Here is a 21,782-nt window from a genome sequence, read left to right on the forward strand (position 1 = left end):
ATTATGTTTGTAGTCCCACCTTCCCCTCTTTCCTTGTTAAAGTGTCAGGTTGTCTGCCTTTGTATGTCACTGGTCTCTCTTGGAGTTTGTGGATTTTCATTAGCTTTGCGTGTACACTGACAAACGCATGCTGGTTTTGTTTTTGTAGTACCACCAATTAGGGGCTGATGGTTACTGAGTGCTTGGTGTTGTATTACACCCCCCACCCCCCCAACAAAGACCTACAATCATGCAAACACCCACATACATGGATGGGTTTACTAACCTTTCTATAGCTGTGCCCTCACAAAGCTTTAACTGCTGCCACAGTAGAAGAGGGACACTTGTGGTGCTAGGAAACCCATCATTAGACAGGAGTAGATCTGAAATCAACAAACATCACATTACACAGATATTTCCAGCCTAACAGGACTGGCAGTTTGAGCTTGCAGGTGCTACTATGGTTGAGCGGTGTTCTGTGAAACATAATTCAGCATGTGATTGGCTTCATTGTCGCAGCACTCTCATTTTTTCTCTTGGCTGTTTATGCGTCTGTCTGTCCAACTGAGACGGCTGGATGAATAAATGTGTGGATTTTGTCCCGCCCCTCATGGCTAACTAAACACAAACATATTTGATATGGAGTAAAAAATGTGAAGAAACGCCAGTATTACCTGAAAAATATCAGCTTTGTGTCTTTCTCTGATTTAGTTTGGGATTTCAGGTACCCAGCTAAAGCCCTTGCAGGAAAATTGGATAATATTTCTAACTGTAACTTAAACACATACTCGCATAGGCTTTCTTTGCTCTTCGCCCTCTTTTGTCATCTCGGTGGTGTGTGGTGTGGCACTGCTTGTTTACAGCACAGCAGAGTTAATTAGCTGTTTTATGGCTGATTTACAGTCCGACGGGCAGACAGAGGAGATGGCCGCTGTCTTGTCCTTGTTGCCTGCTCAAGGACTTGTCAAAGAGGGCATTAAACACATGCACAAGCACTCACACACAGACATAGACAGACAAGTGGTCTTTTTCTGACCAAAATGTATATTTATATTTTTTCTTTGTATTTATGTGTATATATAAAGACGTTTGGAGGTACCACGTACATGCAGTACACACTTGCATCTTCAGTACACTTGAAAACTTACCCCAGACATGAATATTAAACCCACTTTTTATGTCTAAACATAATTCCACTGTCTAGACTCATTTTTCAGGTTGCAGCGCTCACACACGCAGATGTGACCCGGCTCACCTTGACCAGTTTGTCTAATCTCACTAACAGAGGAGCAACAGCTTTAGGGAATAAAGAGCAGAGAGAACACCTCGCATAACACAAACTTGCACATGGGTGCACGCAAACGGTGTATAAACAGCTCAGCTACCATACTGCGGTAAAAGCTATCAGGAAGGAGACTTTGTTTAATGGTCTAATGTCTTCTTCACACCGTAATCCTTGTCTAAACTAAACCAAACAGCCTTAATTTTGGAAACTTAAAGAAATATTAAGGGATCCAGTTAAGGATGAATTAATTAGGAATTTTCAAGCCCAAATTTTCCAATACCAGCACAGCTAAGAATAAGAAGTGGTAGAAACTCCGATGTTACAAAAAGTAATAATGTAAATGGAAAGATAATTTATTAGGATGAGGGATATGCATTCAGCATACAGCATATGATTTTGTTTTTTAAGCTTTAAACAAAGATGGATAAATGAAATAGCAGTGAAGTTTTGGATGGTTAGTGAACCATCAACCAAAGCTAGGATTGCTAGGCTAATATATAAAACAGAAGCAATCCAGTTTATTCACCACACTGACATCCTAATTGGCCAGACGGTGGTTCTTCTTATCAGATATATTAGTTTTGGTGTACTAGGAGTCTGGAAGCTGAATAAGCTTAATAAGTTTGCATAAAGGTCTTTCAGTCAGAAGCCACTTGGATGAGAAGTGAAACATCTTTGCAAACCTAAAGAATAGATTGTCTGTTTTCAAGCTCTCAAGATTTGCATAATGGTAAACTGCACATGAATACTGTTAATACATCAAATGACTACTGTAAATGTTTGGGCGATCGTGGCTCAAGAGTTGGCAGTTCGTCTTGTAATCGGAAGGTTGCCGGTTCGAGCCGAGCTGTGGCTACAACTGTAGCTTGCCTCCACCAGTGTGTGAATGTGAGAGTGAATGAATAGTGGAATTGTAAAGCGCTATATAAATGCAATCCATTATTATTAAATTCTGAAAACAAAAAGGAAATCAACACTAAAGCGTGACGGACGAAATCCAGAAATATGGCTGACATTTCATTACTTACCAACAGCGTAGCACCGTCGCCCACTTAGGTTCAGTTACTCCAGACAGTACAGACTAGAGGCACATTTGCATGTATAGTAGTGACCTTCACATTCAAAATTGTGCCAATGAGTCTGAGTGTTACTTATGAATAGTTTTTCAAGGGGGCTAATATGCAATCTGAAAGGCCTGGGATGGTTTGGTGCTGATCACAGGTCTGTCACACTACATTTTTAAAATAAATCCTTTTTTTAAAAAACGTAATCAGGGTGATTAACAAATGTCTCTGTGTCTAACAGATGCACCTCTGGACCCTATTTTCAGTAGTTTTGGGCCTATTTCTTTCCCCCTGCCACCTATCCTGCCTTTACAGCAGTATAACAAATCCTGACGCACTCATAAAGGTTTAAAAACGCTTAAAGGGGATCTCTTACCTCATCCACAGCTTCCAGTACACAGACACCCTTCCTCTCACACACACCTACTCAGCTAGTCTTTTACAAATCTAAACTGACATCTGCAGGAGGCTAACAGCGATGCTAGCAAGCACTCGCTGTCATGTGAGCAGCATTCCCACAGTGGTGACAGCTAACAAGGAAAGACATCACATTAGCCGGCATGGCAGCGTGCTAGCAGAGCGCTTGCCGCCGCCGGAGCACCTGACTGTGCTGATGTAGCTACAGGTGTACTATTCAGTCATGCTTAAAGAGTCTGACACCGGCAATCGAGCAGCCGGCGGCGCGCTAGCACAACACCTGACAGCCAGTTAATGTCAGTGTGCAGCCTTTTCTCATCAACAGGAGAGGACACAGCAGCAGGAGAGCTGCTTCAGTTTAGAGAAGTGTAGCAGAGTGTAGAAGCCATTGATATTTAGGATGGGTTTACACTTTTTTCTCTTTCCTTTGCTTTTCTCCTTTTCCTGTCCTGACCTTACCTTGTGTTGTTAATTTGTTTTTATTTTTCTCTTTCTTAATCTAGTACTGTGCTTTTGGCTTCTTGTATTGGTTTTGCTCCTTTCATTTCATTTTTTCTTTATCGCCATCCATCCATTTTCTTTTGCTTGTCCAATTCAAGGTCACAAGGCGGGCGGGGGCTGGAGATATGCCTCGTTATCTGTTTCTTTTTCTTTCAATTTCAAATATTCTCTAACATCCTTGCAGTGCTTCTGTTCCTAATGTCTTTCTTTTCTTTTTCTTTTGGGCTTGTTTCCGATATTTGTGTACTTGGATGACTTAAAGCAGAGAATGTTAGGAAGTATAAGGAAAAGTCTGTTTTAAACCACTTCATCGCATCCTGATGTGGTGAAGTGGGTTTTTTTTCTTTTTTTTTACTTCGACCTACTGTGAGTGTTTTTGCATGCTAAGTCAAACTCCTCCAATGTTCAGGTTATTCACATTAGAGACCAAAAACTTGATCGACTCCCTCTGTCTTCCCAACATTGTTTAACATGTCACAGCCTGCATCAGGCAGAATTTCTGCCAAAACGACCAGAAACATACTGATTATTGCCTGGCATGTAATTGGCTAGAAATGAGTTCTTCTGTGTGTAAAACAGGTGGCTAACCCCAAGCTAAATGTAGAAACAAAACCCCATTAACATGTCCGTATTGATTTGGAAAGAGCTGGGAAACCGAGCTAATGATGGAGAGGGGAGATGAAGATGCAGTGAGCATGTTGTTATTTTTCAGGTGTAGATGGACTCCTTAGCTTTATTGATGATGGTGCGTGTCTCTGTTTTACTTTGTGTGGGAGGATTCTTCTCTTTCTTTCTTCTTCATTCTTCATTTAAATGCTGTGCTGTATCTTTGTTTGTGTTTTCGGTCAGCGTTTGGACCTCATGCTGATGAAGGCCTCGCTGTCTGCCTTTGTTCATCTGACATTTCCTCATTAATGAAGTTTGCCTGCCCTCCTCCTCCTCCCCTCTGACTCCCACCATTCCCCCACCAGCTGCTTTTCCCCACTCATCGTTGCCTTCCTCCTGTGTGTCTAGCAAGCATCTACTTTGATCTCTGCCCCCCTCCATTCCTCCTAAACCTATATTTTCATAATCCTCCTTTCTTTTTTATCATTTTTCTTCATCTACCTGCTTCTTTCTTACTGCTTCGTTACTTCTGGCCTTCTTTCCAGTGATATCCTTTTTGTCAGTATTACTCCTTAGCCCTGTTACTTCTCTTTCTTACCACCTTAACATGTTTGCTTTTGTCAAACAACCCTGATCGGTTTTGGGGAGTTTTTTTTGGCAATGGAGAAATTGTGAAGCACTTTAATCTCATTTAGTTTGCACTGTTAGGATGCCCTTGAGCAAAGCACTTAACCTTCAGCTGTTCCCTGTAGAGTTTCTCAAGGATAAATCCAGTAAAAGAATAACAACCTGTGTTTGAGTTCTGACACAGTAATCTGTCAGAAATAAATCCATGAAAATAAATAAATTAAAACTATTTTCTTTTTTTCCCCCATCTCACTCTACAGCAGCTGATGAGAGAGCGACAGCAGATGGCCAGTCGTCCCTTCGCCTCGGTCACTGTAGCACTGGAGGTTGGTGATGACCAAGAGGAGCTGCTACAGGTCAGAACAAAGGCACAAACACAGAAATATACAAAACCAAAGAGGACTTGAACACGTGGGTGAATTCTTAGCATTGCAATGGATAAAAGACATGTCTAACACTTGTTGTGTTTGCAAATCAGCAGACTTCATACTGTTATGACTTTGTTAGCCCTATGACCTTCTGTCATGGCTGCTGTTGTGGAAATGATATGTGTGGATGCAAAACATGATCTAGACACTGTGTCTGTGTGTTGAATTGCAATTTGGATTTTTCCTTTGAACTACTTGGAATATCAGGCTCAAGTTGTGAAGAGCTGTGATAAGAATTATCTCACATCATCAGCATCAGCAGGTTATCAAAGTAAACTGTTCACATGAGTCCATGTAGTAAGCGATCAAGTTCCTTTAACAAAAGAGTAAAACAGATATTAGTGATGGAGTCCAAAGATCTCCCATGTAGTTAGGCATGTAATCCCTGCTGGTGGCCCAATAACTGAGAACACTTGTACCAAAGCCATAACTATTGGGATAGTGCACCGAGAGCTACAAGGAAGTCTGGTGAGAGGGAGAGGCTTAAAAAGACAGTGTGACATGATTAAGGTTTTTATTTGGAATACACAGAGCCTTCCTAAAGCACAGTGCATGGCCAAGTCAATAATCGACCTTTGACAGTTCAGACAGAATGACAGTGTGGTTATACCATTGTTTCTCAAGTAGCCATTAGAAAACAATGAGCTACAGAAGGTACATGCCAGCCATAGCAGCAGTGTGTGGTGGATCTGAGCAGAGTTCAAATTATGCACAAACAACCTCCTAATCCCTCTCTTGTGCCAGGAAGCACCTGTATATACTCTGGTGTTGCACTTATAACCTCATAACTTTGTCATAAAAATGTAGAACGCCAGGTTTGTTCTGCAAAATTTGTGTAGTCACACTGACTTAACCCGCTAGGTTTGAAGACTTACCATTTTTTGTGTTGTATTTTTTTTTTTTTAATCAAACTCATTTTGGTTCACAGGACACATGCAGGCCTGTGCATGAGCCGAGAACTTAAGAGAGCTGAAACGCTGAGCTCAAGTGAAAAACACCCTTTACCCCACTCTCTTTTATAATTTGCCAGACAACATAAGATTTTTTCCTGTTGAAATATCTTTCTCATTCAGTTAGATATTTTTAGAATAAGTGCATCATTTTGTTTATATTTAGTGAGTCTGACATACAGATCACAAAGGAAAGGCACAAAACCTCCTCATGCACTCACTTGTAGTATTTTTTTTTTTTTTTGCAAGTAAACAAGAAAATACATTTTCAGTCCTGTTCAGTGAGGCTGCTGTAACCACAAAATAAACAGCAGTGCATTTTATAGAAAATTTGGAGCAATTAATGACTTCGGTTAATCTTCCAAAATGCCCAATGTCACAGGATCTCCACTCATGTGTATGGCACCACTGTCACTTCTGGTCCAGGAGGGTGGAATGTTTCCATATTGTTTATCAAGATTAATTCATAGACTTTATAACTGTGTCACATTGGTGTGTCAAACAGGTGTGTCTCCACAAAAAAGGGGGAGAGGTCCAGTTCAGGGACTGGTTAAGATGGGAAGCCACCTGTTAGCTCCAGACACCTACGACACCATCTCCATGTTAGTCACCAGTATGACTGAGTAAAGTTTAAAAAGATGATTCTTTTGTATTTGTCTTGTTATATTGTTTTTAACTTGGTTGTGTTTTCTGCTGAACAGTTGGACATTATTGTAGGCTATGGATATTGACCCTCTTTTGAAAACAACCTGAGGTGGTTATTAGAGAAACTGCACTTTTTTGGATCTTAATTCAATTAAATTCAATTAATTTGAATTCAAATCAATTTGAATTTATTTATATAGCACCAAATCACACCGAAAATCACCTCAAGGTGCTTTATATTGTAAGGTAAAGACCCTACAATAATACTGAGAAAACCCCAACAATCAGATGACCCTCTATGAGCAAACACTTGGTGATGGTGGGAAGGAAAAACTTCCTTTTAACAGGAAGAAACTTCTGGCAGAACCAGGCTCAGAAGAGGCAGCCATTTGTTGCGACCCAATTGGAGGCAGGAGGAGGAGGACAGGACAAAAGACACGGTGTGGATGAGAGTCAGAGATTAATAACTAATGACTGAATGCAGAGTGGCGTATAAAAACTCCTGTGTTGGATTATATTTTCTAGCCCTTAAGGTTGGAAGAAAGAGTCAAACTTCCCTTGACTCTGAACTGAAGCCAGTGTGAATACTAATGGCTGTTTGTTTATTTTCTATTGACCAAGCAAAGAAGTGTGTTGGCATTCTGAAACAGAACTAAACAAAAGATTTAATTTTTAAAGAAGATAACTGCTCAAAGATTGATCTACAAAATACAGTATGCTGTACTAAGTGAACTGTGGGTGAGCTGCTGAGCAAATGGTGTTAAGTGGACATTTGCAGACATTCAGTGTGTGTGTGTGTGTGTGTGTGTGTGTGTGTGTGTGTGTGTGTGTGTGTGTGTGTGTGTGTGTGTGTGTGTGTGTGTGTGTGTGTGTGTGTGTGTGTGTGTGGGCCACAGCAATTGATAGAAATGACTGAAAACAAATTAAACACTCGCATGTCTTTCTGTGATGTTGCAGGCGCCCTCAGGCTTTAAGGTTTGCAAGAAAACAGGACGACATGAAATTGTCTTTAAGATGCTCTGCCAAGCAGATGTAGACAAACACAGCTCACCTTAAAAACATCCATTTTACACCTCAGGGAAGATAGGAAGCTGAGGGGGAGAGAGTGCAGCTGGTTTCAATAGCTCACTTTTCACTTAACTGTCCTGTGTGAGAACAGGCTCGCTCTGTGATTGTCCAACATGCTGGCGCCTCACCTTCATCTGCTGGCTCTGAAGGGTCCTCCAGAGGCAGTCTGGGTGGTGGAGTAGGGGCCCTGAGAGAGGCAGCTGGCCCCAGTGCTCCTATCAGCCTCTTGTACAAAGAGAGCAAAGGACATGAAAGCAGCACTCTCAGTGAAATGGTAACTGCCAAATCAGCCGTGCCCTTCTCCGGCAGGCTATTGTTCAAATACTGGTGTCACCTCTGTTTTGTGATTCCTGCCGAGTTTAAATAAACAGAGAGACAGATCGGCTGTGGAGTGGTAATTAGACTGAATGGCAAGTGGATCCAAATACCCAGAGTGAAACATTTCTGAGAAATGAATTGAATTGCATTCTGAACAATGATGTTTGCTTCCAACAGTTGTGGGAAAATATATTCAGTATTGTGCTGCATACTGTTAAAATAACCCCTTTCCTTAACAGCAGTACACTCACTAACAGCCCAAACACATTCCCTTCCGAGCTGTGACAGGTTTAGTTCAGCTTAAGCCTAAATAAGAGAAACAGAGCTTTTGAAAATATCAAAACAAGAAAGAAAAAAAAAGAAAGGTTAAACTAGTTCAGCTGGTTGGAAGCTTCATGGTTTCAGCGAATCTGAGAAGAACAAATATATCTAAGTTCAACCTCAAAAGTTGATAAAGTGTGACATTACTTAATGGGCCATAATGAAACAGCTAGTGTGGGGTTAAAAGATGTGGTTATGGCGAATGAGTGGGATTCATTTGGTTCATAGATTGGGAAACATTTTTCTACCTTGTCTCTTGTCTAGCATATTGAAAAATTGATTGGCTTGATTTTACAACAATGAGCACTGCTGGGCAGACACTTTATAAGGTCTAGCTTTTCTCCAGGAGCTGTACTGAAGACAGGGAAGGCTGCCCCCATGGGAAAATGTGGGTCACCACTAAGTCACAAGCTTTGTGGACTTTGTTGAATATCACAAAAACGACCTCAAATATAAAGAAATGCAGCTACAACAGAGACTCTGGCAGTTCCGGTAACTGGTTAAGGCCATTAGAAGGTGACAGAGTTTGTGGTTACTTCTGTTTTTTGCATTACTTCTGTTGTTCTTGAGTTTCACAAGAAACTTGTGGATTGAAAAGAAATGTGACCATCCATGGACGCATCGCTAGTGAAATCCACTTGATTAACAGACAAAACGGCAATTAAAATATCAATGCAGTCTCATTGCAGTTTGTGAAATAGTCACAATGTGTAATTATTGATTTGCATTTCTGATGTTTATCTGTTCCTGGATGGCAGGATAGCAATCTGCCCAGGCGGATTAGGACACACACGCACACACACACACACACACCTCTGATCATCTCCCTGCCTTAAATTTTTTTAGTGCTGCATCTTGAATCAGTCTAGAGCTCAAACAACAACCAAATCAGAAACTGACTTTCACTTTCCATGCTTGGCACTGCATGGAGGGATCAGGCAATTTGGTCCATTCCAACTTTTCATTAAGCAACCAAGCATGAGTGAAAACTACTGCTGACTAAATAAAAGGTCAATAAAATGGATTTAGAGCCTCAGATTTTACAGGAGACTAAAAAAAACCCCCCTGCAAATACTTGCCTGAGCACTGACATTAGAATTCCTCACAAAGGTGAGATCTAAACCTTCCTATTTTAACTTGCTGGATCTCAGTTTAGTTTCACCGAGTCTGCAACATCCTGCAATTAGAAAGGCCATCTTTGCTTTGCTGATAAACCACAACTTACCTTAGTCAGAGCATGTCATTCTGAAACTTGTGCCAGAGTTCTTCTTTATATATGGAAACATATTGCTAAAGGTTTATGCACAACAATGTGTTGCACTTTTTCCCTGTATGCCCTAGTAAACTATCGATGTGTCATCTTTGCTTAAAAAAAGAGAAATGTGCCTAGTGTAATGTACTGTGACATTGTTTATTTGCAAGTTGTTTAACAATAGATTATCTCATTACACAAGGTGCATGGAGCAGCAAATCAGAACAAACTAATTTAAGTGACCTTGCCTTGATGTTACTCATTTCAGCAAATAAATAATCCTGATGGGAGCAATGCATTGTGGGAAGTGAACTCTTACTCCTGAGCCATCTTTGTCATCCACATCTGAAGCCACGGTGGAGCCCCGTGACAGATGCTGCAGGAGATTTGATGGCATTCAAGAGGCCAGCTAGTCAGAATAAAAGCCACATGAATAATAAAACTCTTCTATCAAAACACGATACATGTGCACAAGTGTGCATTGAAAGCTTTGTTAGATGATGTGAAGTTTAAACAAAGACTACTAGAGTCCTCGGCATGTTTGCTAAATCAAGAGAGATTCATAGACTTTAATAAATATTTATTGTAATAATTGTTTTGGGTTTTTTTGCAACATTCAACTTTTTGTAGGTTCAAAGATGCATTAAACTTTAACATCCTCTTTATTAAACAAATAGCATTACTGAAATGATATCACATTGCAGATCTATTGGAAAATGGTTCCCCTTGTGTTGTCGATGACGTCGATGCAGGAAATATATCGATTCACGTCTTCAATTTAAAATCCCGTCCACCTCCACGTATCTCCCCTTCCTGCTTAAGGTTTCCTCTCTTCACATTGTTTGAGCTGAAGGTTACAGAAACAATAGTGAAGAGGGCTATCTGCACCTGATGTTTAATTAGTTTTAGTTTCGTTTTGGCCGCGTTGGATTTGGCTGAGCTCGGTGTGGCTCATGTGCCTGCAGAAACCTCAGGAGTTCCTTCCCTTATCGCTGCCTCTCTGCCTGGTTTCCATTTCATTCTTGAAGGTGAGAGACAATGGAGCAGAACGCTATCTTCACACTGAGGTTAATTACACAACATCTGGTTCATAGTCAGGCATGCAGCTTAGCATAATTGTGTAATTAATGAGAGAAAAAGAACATTTCCATCCTGCCCCGCTATTTTATGTTGTCCTGCTTATGCAGTGCAACAAATAGAGTCATCATCACCCCATTTCATGCCATGTTTAGACAGCGAACAAGGAGCACAGCACCTGTTGTTTCCACACTTGAGCAGTGATTTGGTGTGCAGAGGAGAGATGGGGAAGTGTGTCGATTCAATGATTAACATATAATTGCAAGGAAAGAAGGGTGATGGAGGATACATGCATGGAGGGTGACTGAGTTGTGCTTGTTTTACATTATCTGAGTTGGATCGCTTTTTTGACAATTTGCGCTTTGAACCATTATTTCTCCATTGTCATGCTGTGTGCCGTTTTAATCCAATCACCACTGTTGAGCTTTTCATTTTATATTCAATCCAAGGTAATTGGTATTTCTGCTTGTTATCTATACATACGAAGTGAGATGACTGTTTTTTGTAGAGATACTTTGTCTCAAATTCAATCAGCCATGAAGAAGAACCTGGCTGATTACTCTGAGGGGTGAAGTAGGGCTGGGTGTCGTCACTGATTTCTATAACTGATTCAATTCTGATTCACAAGGTTTTGATTCGATTCAGTTTTGACTCAGACAGTCAAAAATATTATAATTCTGATCATTTATCAGTGCTGACACTTGTGAGACTTCATCAGAGGTGCGAGCATCGAAGCAGATGCCTTTGTGTCAAAGTAACTGAGGATGAAACACAGAAAAACATGAAGGAGATTTTTCTGGCCTGGCTTTTTATAGCAGATAACCACCTTAAAAATATCCTGCAGTAGATCAAAAACAGAAGAAAACCATGATTCAACATATGAACATTACCTGATGCTGCTTGTCTCGAAGTACACAGAGAGAAAGCTGTGCAGGGAGTGCGATTTTATTGTGGTGGAAGCAAAACTGCCAAAGTAGGAGGGAATTCAAGCATAGTTTTGATCTTCTTTTGCTGCTGGTTCAGTGAATTTGACAAAACCTGCAACTTCAGAATCTGTGAGATGTCAATTTTGAGCACCCGACGGCATACCCGCGTACGTGCTGTCGTACTTTGTGTTTACATCTTTTTGCGGAATCCGTTTACCAGCTCTTTAATCGTTTGCTGTTTTAGCTGTTTGATGGTTGTTCAAATAGTTTTGTGAGCTTTAAGCTGAGATTCTGGCATTTCTGGCAAAATACATTTATATTTAAAAATCGATTCAGGATTTAATGAATCAAAACTGCATTATTCAAACTAAAATTGATTTAAATCAACCCCTAGTGTGAAGGTATGAGGACTGAGAGCTCTGACTACAGTCCTGAAAAGTGCCATAGTAGTACTAAATAAGACAGCAATTTATATATTTGTGAATTCCATTTCAGCACCAGTTTCTGAAAAGTCTGAACATTAAAAAAACAGCAACTGATTTGAATCTAGCCAATTTCCCATTCAGTGATATGTCTTTGTGGACCCTTCCAGCATGAATGCTGTTTTTAGTTTGCTCTTTCTGAGCCACAAACTGAAACTGCAGAAAAGCATCTTTTCTTTGTCGAACTGATCCAATTTTCATGTTGAGGTTCATCACTGTTGTTGAGAGCTGATCCATCAGTGTGAAGCATCCAAGCCGCAAGAGTCTTTTTTTTGGGGGGGGGGAGCACACACTAACTCTAACACATTTTTTGCTCGCTGTCTCCCTTGCTTACCAGATTTGCCTCGCTGCAACTTTTCCTGTTCCCCAAAAACATATTCAGTTTGAAGTCTTGTTGTTTTAACACATCAGAGGTGATGCAGTGTGATCACAATGGTTCTTACAATGAAATTTGAATCAGGTTACTTTATATACAGTAGTCAGAGTCACAGAACTCTGTGATCATACTTGATGGGTAACATCTCACTAAAATCATTTTACTGTAACCAGAAACAAATATTTAGAACAAGTGATTGTGTAACCAGTATTCAGTAGCTGAACTTTGGTGTCAAGTTTCACTGTACTGTGCTTTCCATACACCCCACTCACATCTGTACACTTCACCATTCTTTTGCATGAAAACATTGTCTGGTAACATAACTGAGGGAATCACTTGCTTTTCTCACGGGAATATAATTACATGAGCATCAGTTCTAAAAGCCATGATTAAAATAAACGTATTCATATGCACAAACATTCATCAGCTGACTGATGATTCATGCTCACTTTAACCATATGGGATCATTTTACCATATGGAGAAATACTGTATCTTCTTGCATAGTAAATGGTAAATGGCCTGTATTTGTATAGCACTTTTACTAGTCCCGCCTAAGGACCCCAAAGCGCTTTACACACCCAGTCATCCACACATCAAGGATGAACTTAAATTCTCCAGGTGGATTTTTCTTTAGACATTATTTCCATCTGTGGAAGACTTGCAATTACAGGTATTCTTGGAACAAGAGCCTTCTGTCATTAACATTTTCAAATGGCGAGGTGTCTGGGCTCGGTTAATCTCTTTTAGTGATGGAGACTGCGTATGTCACAGCTGGAAACTTTTTTGTCGTCTAAAGACTTGCAATTATACTCTTTAGACAGAAAGAAAAGTACGTTGAGCAGAACTCTGTCAGTGTCAGGGATGGGTTAATGATACAAACTCCATGTGTCACAGCTGGAAAGAAATGTGTTGGCTCGCACACGTCCATGCAAACTCGTCTGTGTTATCGTCTCTGTTCTCAGAAGATGAAAAGTCCAGTCGCAGAGAAAAACAGAAACCATATGAACTTTTTACAACTTCTTTCTCTGGAGAGCATTTTCAGCTGGAAATTTACAAATTTTCAAACTTTCCGTGGCTGCAGTGAATACTGTATGTGTAAAGTTTATTGGATTAGATTGTCTGATATGCAGTGCTGAAACAGTTCATGGTTGACAAAGATTAGAAAACTTTTCGATGGCACGCCACAGTTTCAATTGGTTTACTGCTTAAAAATGATTCAGAATTGTTCGAAAGCAATTGTTCATCTTCCCTATTTTGTAAACAAATCATTTCTATTAAAAATTAGAAATGAATGCATGAGACTCAGATGTTTTGATCAAGTAACCATTAACATTGTTAACAATGCATTGGTAGTCGCTTAAGTTAACCCAGTTTTATCTATGATGATTTATTTACCAAATCGATGTTTTTTCAGCATGTTGTGGGTTCAGAGATGCTCTTCTGCATATCTTGGTTGCGGTGAGTGGTTGTTTTAGTTCAAAGTTCTTCCAAATCGACATTTTTACCTGCTGCTTACTGGATAGGTTCTCTTTTTTGGACCATGCTCTGTAAATCCTTGAGATGGTAGCAAAGGTAAATCTCAGTAGATCAGTAGTTTCTGAAAACGTCAGACTGTCTGGCACCAACAACCATACTACATGCAGCCATGATACATTCAAAGCCACCACCCCATGGCGTACGTGGGCCCCTTTTGCAGCTAAAGATCACCTCCTCTACAGCCCAACTTTATCAGAGCTTTCCAGCGAGTCATGGAACCCAGGCAAAGTCATCAGCATAAATCGATGTTTGCACCACCTCTATAAAATACTGCCATTACATCATAAAGCTGATGAGCCCGCAGCAACTAGCATCTGCACGCCGCACGCCTCCGCCTGCAAAAAAATCAGTTCCCACCTTGCTGCTGATTAATGGCAGGCTCCTGTTTTCATAATGCTATTTAAAGGAAAGAATGAATCAATTTCATATCTTATGTTTTAATGTGGCATATTTATTCTTCAGTTGTGTGGATTTAATGTGCCTCAGAAAGGAGTGTTGGTGGGTGGAGATGGATGCATGGATGGATGGATGGAAGAACAGCGAGAGCGAAGGGGAAAGAAGCAGATAAAGAATATTTATGATGACTGGGAGTAATATATGTTTGGTAGAAAAAAAGCACAGATAATTATTGAATGCATGCAATCACATCACACACAACGACCACTACAGGGCTTATCGGATAACACAAAAGCTTTTATCCGACAGAGAAGAAGAATGAGAAAAGGTGCAAACACATATGAAACACACACTCATTTGCATTCATCTTGGACAATTGCATGTACGCTCCTTCGGTTTACTTTGGCTTTCCAGTCACCTGTGGCTCTTTCTGTGTGTCTCACGGCTGAAAAGCATGGCTTTCACACACAAACACGCAGAGCTGTTATTAACTCAATAACTCACACCTCTGTCAACACTAACGAGGCTAAAACAAACCCATTCCTCTTCATGTTCTGTTTGCACTTTACTAAAAAGGCGCTTTTTCTTTTTTTTAATCATCCAAAGCATGAACAGACAGTATTTCACTGCACCTGAACAACCTCAGCTGAGCAAATTTACTGATGGGTTTTCACCAATCTCTGTTTCTTGTTTTCTTTCTATAGTGTTTTTCTTTCTCTCTTTACTACCTCGCTGTCTCTCTGCGGTGTATTTAAATTTTTTCCTGAGGGAAACAAGGGGTGAACGGTCTATTTTTTTGCGTCTTTTTACCCAGCAATTTTATCATTTTGCAGTTTGCAATGAAGTAATTCAGGGTGAAGACAAAGATGCCAAGCACTCAGTCAAGGATAAACAGTGGAGGTTAAGATATGGCGCCAGAAAATTATGGTTGAACTTGTTGACCCAGCTCAGATAAAATACCACAATAACCAGCTCCTCCTGAAAAACATGCTGTGCTCAGTCAGACTTGGATTTATTGTTTCTAGTAGGACGAAATTAAAAATGTAATCAGTTTTTTTTCTAAATTAATCATTAATGTCTCCATTTCTTTAAAGGTAAGAAATGCTTGAGTCAACCCATATTTTAAAATCTAAAAATTGAGAATCAGATCTGTATTATATATCTTCATATAGATAAATATACAAACACAGTCCCATTAACATACTTTCCTTTTCACCCAGATAAAGTTATTTCTTAGGCATTGTACGTAAAAGGCCAAATAGATTAGTCTAATGATTAAAATGTTACTGAAGACTAATAAAACATGTATTATTTATTATTATTACAGACAGTACCACTAATGCTAAGTTTAAATTGTCCAACAGATTATAAAGGTTGCATTAGATGTATATTTCTAAAAACATCTCAAAATACATTAAAAAACTATTTCCTGCTACTAAGGCCTGTCTTTAAATACTGTACACATTTATAATAATGATGTATCTAATAGTAATGTGGCTCTTACAGACAAAGTTCATATATTTCTGCAGAGCTAAGAACTTGTTATATTTCTGCTTCATTGTCCTTCCTCCTCTGTACTAGAGGATTTACCTTGAAACAGTAGGTGGGAACCAGTATCTTGCGGAGAAGAGACACAAAGGGCAACAAAAATATGGCCGTTAACCTTTTATGACTGAGCCTCCATCCTAAATTTTGGACTTTTTGTAGAGTCTAGTTTTAGCTTTCGTCCCTGGTTGTTTTTAACAACTTTTATCAGTCGAAGCCAGATTTTTTGCTTTAGCTTTAAAGAACAGCTTGCTCTTTTTACCAATGGTACACTATATGTACCCTCTACATATTTGAGGAAGCATAAATGGGTGTTTCATTTGATCTTTGACAAAACTTTACATTTCTGTTTTATTTTCAGCCTATATTCTCTTCAGCTCTCACTACTTGCAGCAGTGTTGCTATCACGGTGTTTCAGATGTTCTGAACTCTTTACAGCCTCTTCACAGGTCATTTTATGGCTGCCATTGCAAACGTAGCGTACCTGCTTTCTGACCATCTCTCCTTGGGTGAAATTTTGAAAGTTGCATAGATTAAATTTTTATTCTTTAGCATAACCCCAGTGAGTTCTGATTTGACATATAGGAAACAAAACCACTGCTGCTATTTTAACAATTAGGTTTGTTTGGGTTTTACTTTGCAAAATTGTTTTTTTTGACAGTTTCAACAAGATGATCCAGATGAAATATATTTATTTAGACATGTTCTCATGATGAAAAGTACTTTTCTTTTGCAGTTGATAATGATGCCTACCTTTCTTTCTTCTGCACTGTATCAATCGCATAATGTCAGTGTTTATGTGCAAGCAGGTGCTGAGGTGCTTGTCACATTTCTCAAGCCTTTTTATCTGTTATGTTGTTGTTGTTCGTGTGTAGGCTATCACCACCAGCCTGTATATAAAAGATTAATGTAGCCCCCGTGATGTCACCTGTTAGCTTGTGAACTGTCTTCAGCATTCTCACTGTCTTAGTTATCTTGAACCTGTACATGACTATATTTGGACCAGAGGGTAGATTCAGTAAGTTAACAGCCAGCATTAGATCTGGCCAGCTAGCCTGGTTAATAGGATCCATATACAATTCAGTGTGATATTGAATGAAAAGCTCATTTTGACTAAATACAGGTTTCTAAGACTGTGTACCTTCTAACAGCACACTTAACCCCTTAGAGACGTGCTGGTAAACATGTGCCACAGGGCAAATGCTAACCTTCATGGTGCACACTCCGGTTTGGCTGACTAGATGACTTTTCAATATATGGACATTGCAGGAAGCCATATAATCACTTATTTTTAATGGAAACCAATGCCGTTCTCAGTGTAGTGATGGAATGCCATCATTTCACATACAGAAGTTAAGTGGAATGTGTGGAAAGTTGGCTTTTTTGTACTGCCAAATCCAAATGTTTCTGCCTTTTCACTGTTGTCATTACAAACTGGTGACATATTGATATTGCCCTTTTTTTTCTAGAGACTTTAACTGTTAAGAGCATTTCAGATTGTATTCTTATTCCTTAACTGTTAAAAACAGGGAGGCAATAGGAAAGAGATCCATGGACCTAAATTTCTACACAGGCCATTTATAAGTATTAAAGTATTAAAACCTTGCCTGGCCCATTGGACATTTGTAGTAATAATAGTAGCATCTGAGCTGTGCTACAGCAGTGTTTATGGGTAAAGTGACCTGATGAAAGGAGCTGGACATGTTGTTGCCCTGTGTCTCAGGTGGTACAGCTGTTTAGTGCCCACTAGCTTGCTGCTTCTATGGTGCAAAGAATCACTCCGTGGCAAAAACATCACTGTGCTTAAATTAAAACGAGTTTGACACCCTTGCATTGGAGTCTTTCTAGAAGTATGTCTCGCCTCTCACTTTAATTTCAATGGTCCTCAGAACATAAAAAGTGTCATATGACATGACTCTTATATTACTGAACACTCAATGAGAGGATATAACATCCATTTATCACTCAAAGAGCCTTAATTACTTGCTTACTACTTAGTGAGATTAGGAAAATTCACCTTCAGAAGACAAAGTTTTGGTATTTTGGTGAAACTATAGGTTTTTTTTGGGGGGGGGGGGGTTGAAGCCCCAGAGGTTGGCTAATGGGCTGGCAATGACAGGCTCAATACACAACATCTCAAATTGTGTAATGATGTTTCAGTATCTCTCAAATTTTGCGCTCATTTCTTCACAGCAAAACCCATTTCTCTCTTTGTGTATCTTTCTTCATGTTGCGTCTTTCCTCTCCCATCTTGTTAATCCATTTTTGAGCTCCTTCCTCTTTCTCCCCCATCTGTCCAGTCCATCACGTTATTTAGTGTCAGTTTCAGGTTCAGCTGACCAAGCAGCAGCGCCTATTATGTCCAGAACACTCAGCCGGTGCATATACTGCGTTTGTGGGTGATGTTTTAGTGTGTGTGTGTATATGTGGATGTGGGTGTCTGTCCCTGCTTGCAACAGTTCTCATTTCTCAGTTCTGAGAAAAGGGTTGGGGTGTGTGTGTGTGTGTGTGTGTGTGTGTGTGTGTGTGTGTGTGTGTGTGTGTGTGTGTGTGTGTGTGTGTAGATTCACAAGGTTAGAGGTAAAAGCTTTGTGTTTACTTGATAAACCATAAACTACTGTACATCAAAAGAAAAATAACAATAGCACTTTTGTTACTGATGTGACACCAACTTGCCTCAGAAGGATATATATTTTATCCAATCATTTTTAGACACAAATAAATTTGAGGATTGATGGAAGTATGTTGATGTGTTAACATGAATAATACCTTTCCCTAATATTTAAAAATCAGCTTATGCATGGCTTGTTCTGGTGTCGAGACAGGGACTCAAAGCAGGCCTCAATGATAAACGGATAAGAAGCTGATTAAATCAGATATATTAAGAAAGGAGATTGGGTGGTGGTGGGTTGTAAAGCGGCTTGTAGATTGTGCCATACATGAGGTAGCCAAAAAGGAGGAGGGTATCAGCTGATATGGACTGGCACTGACATATGCTGGGATGGAGGTTTGACTCTGGCCTGTCCTAATTAATGTTAAGCTTGATTTTGGGCATCTTTGTTTTACAAGGTTGTATATGTGCATTAGGGAAACAGACTCCTGATGTGTCAGGTTGTAGCAGAGGCCAAACTTGTCCTATTTACATAGTGTCATATCTTCTTAACACTTACCTTATCTGTCTGTGGTCCATTGCGGCTTACTTTATACATTAATAATATAATGTAATTACTTTTAATGTACTTCAGTGTCAGTGTCAGGCCCTGACTCTCCTTTGTGCTGCTTTTTTTTTTTTTTTTTTTTTTTACCTTCCATATACTTAATGATGAACCGGTTAAACGCTATTCTCTACTTTTAGCTGTGAATCTGAATATCTTGGAGTTACAAATATTTGCTATTTTGTCTTGCATGCTTGAAAGCACAGTTTCATTATGATTATTAAACATCTGTCCCAAAGTCGACCAAGGTTTTTCTCATTATTGTTAGTATTGTGTTATTTCATATGTGACATTCATGCACTGTAGCATCAGCAAGCCTTAAGGCTCTTTAGATAGTCATACTTTTAGATTGTAGCACCACTGCCACACCAATAAACCAGGGTTGTGTACCACAAAATTGAGAGAGGGAGGAAATGGTTAAGAATATGCTTCAATCAAACTAGGCCGCTTGAGGTCTTGGTGTTGTCCGGCCGATTCTGAATTATCCAATTAGCTATGATGAATTTGACAAACAGGAATATAACGCATGCTTTCAAACAGCCTGTTCTCAAAGATGTCCATAGTACCGAAAACCGATGGAAGCAGGCGTGTAAGGAACGAGTAATGGCTTCAGAGAGAAGGTGAAAATATTCACACATCCTAGACATTCACTATGCCAGCTATGGCTGCCAGCTGTTAGATGTTTGTTTGTAAAAGTAACAAAATTTGTTGCACTACCACAAAAAATCAGATTTGTTAAATGCTTTTTTTAAACTTAACAACAGCCACTGATGGAAGCAAAACCACGTCTTTTTAAATCTGATAAAATATCTGTGCGCACAGAGACTGTCAGAGGTGTGCTACAATGCAGTATTGTACTCATTCACTTTAGGCCATTTCTTCAACATACAGCCTTTGCTTCCCTGCCCTCTTAATGATGAGTGTTTCTTTGTTCTCCTCTTGCCTCCTTAATCGATAGCTCTTCCTCTCCACCTCTACAGTCCATCAATACTGAATTTGGAGGGGAAAAAAACATTTTCAGGAATGATGATAGCCATCTGAGGATTTTTATGTGGTTCGTGTCCACATGCGTACATATATACAGTACAATACATGTCTTTGTATATGTGTGTACAATCATGCGTGTACGTATTCCCCTATGGATGCAACCTCACATCCTTGGCAGCAAAACACATTAATCTTTCCAACACTAATAGTGAAAAAAGAAGTGGAAAGGACAGAGGATGTGTGGGTGTGTGTGGAGAGAGGGTGAATGAGAGATATACTCCACCTTCCAAATTAAGAAGAGCCAAAAAAAAAGTTTGGCTTTCATGAGGCATTAGAGAGATGATTAATTTGTCGTCTCAGAGAAAGAGGGATGGAGGGATGGAACGAGACGAGGGAGCGGGAAAGAGACAGTGAGGGAGAGGTTGTGAAGTGGCCCTTCTGTCCTCCCTTGCGGTAATAGGATTGTTCGTTTACTGACGTGCTGATTAAAATGGAAATTCAACACAAGTCCAGACTCCCTCTGTCTCACACACACAAACACACACATTCATACAGTGTGCTTTGTATGCAGGTGTGTGGAGACAAGGATGTGACCTGGTGTCCCGCTCTCAGGAATGCAAGAGGAAATGACAGGAACAAAAATGAAAAAATAAATAAGTAAAAAGGAATGATGGAAAGTGAGAAAACATAAAAGACAGATAACGGAGTAAACATAAAGCAGGAGGGGGAAACAAAACTTAGGAAAGGCACAAGGATAAGTATCAAAGTTACAGGAGTTAATTTAATCATAAATTATTCATATTCAGGAGTAAAACTCCAAGCCGAGGAAATATCAGCTTTTAATTATATAGTAAATATACATGATGGCTGCTTCCTGTGACCGCTGTGGTTTTGTTCTGTTTGCTGTATGACCATTTGTGAACTTTAAACATGTGTGTTTGCAGACTGCAGTTTGGTACACCAGCATTTAAGGATGAGAAATTACATGCCAGCATTGTATTAATGCAGGGTCTTTACTTTATGTACCTAATATAAAGCATCTTGAGGCAACTGTTGTTGTGATTTGGCGCTATATAAATAAAAATGAATTCAATTATTAAGACATTTCCAAATTTGCTCAGTGTTGTAAATGTTGTAAATGAATTGCCATGCTTTGGTTATGCCAAAATACACAAGAAGTAAACTGTACAGTAAGCAAAGCAAGTGCTTGCTTATGGAAAAACTCTATGGTTTCTGTTCATTACAGAGATTATGACGGATAAAAATATACTCTTTGCATAGTTGTCACACAAACAAATGTTAATTTTAGACATAGATATCCCAAGTACATACAAAATGCACTTTTTAAATGGTGATTTCATTTTTTAAGGGAAAAAAGCTATCAAAACCTACCTACGTTGTCTGGAAAAAAATGTGTCCTCTAAACATAATAACTGGTGTCCCACTCTTCTTACTCCGGAGTCTGAATAGGCCACTCCAAAGGCTTCATTTTGCTTTTTGTTTTTAAAGCCATTAAGAGCTGGACTCACTGGTGCATTTCTGATCACTATTCAGCTGCATAACCCGAGTGTGCTTGAGGTTCAGGACACAAAATGATGGCCAGATATTGTCCTTCGGATTTTCTGGTACAGAGCAGAATTCATGGTTCCATCAAATACACCAAGTTGTCCAGGTCCTGAAGAAGCAAAGCAGCCCCAGGCCATCACACTACTACCACCATGTTTAGCTCCTTTTCCATTAGTACCAGCTTGGATTGACTCGGCTTGGTTCACCATGGTTT

General features: G+C 39.6%; 1 protein-coding gene across 5 annotated transcripts in view; it reads left to right on the top strand.

Annotated features, from left to right (window-relative positions):
* The window catches only part of atrnl1a (attractin-like 1a), a 331,746-nt gene that overhangs the window by 271,710 nt on the left and 38,254 nt on the right, over nucleotides 1–21,782 (top strand). For 4 of the 5 annotated variants that reach the window (XM_026189695.1, XM_026189694.1, XM_026189696.1 and 1 more), the window contains one exon: nucleotides 4,740–4,835. In XM_026189695.1, the coding sequence (XP_026045480.1) occupies nucleotides 4,740–4,835 (96 nt within the window). Of the gene's footprint in view, nucleotides 1–4,739; nucleotides 4,836–9,729; nucleotides 9,885–21,782 lie in introns of those variants that run through there. The other variant, XM_026189698.1, reaches the window with a different exon arrangement.

This window comes from Astatotilapia calliptera, chromosome 13 (assembly GCF_900246225.1).
Source record: "Astatotilapia calliptera chromosome 13, fAstCal1.2, whole genome shotgun sequence".
NCBI lineage: Eukaryota > Metazoa > Chordata > Actinopteri > Cichliformes > Cichlidae > Astatotilapia > Astatotilapia calliptera.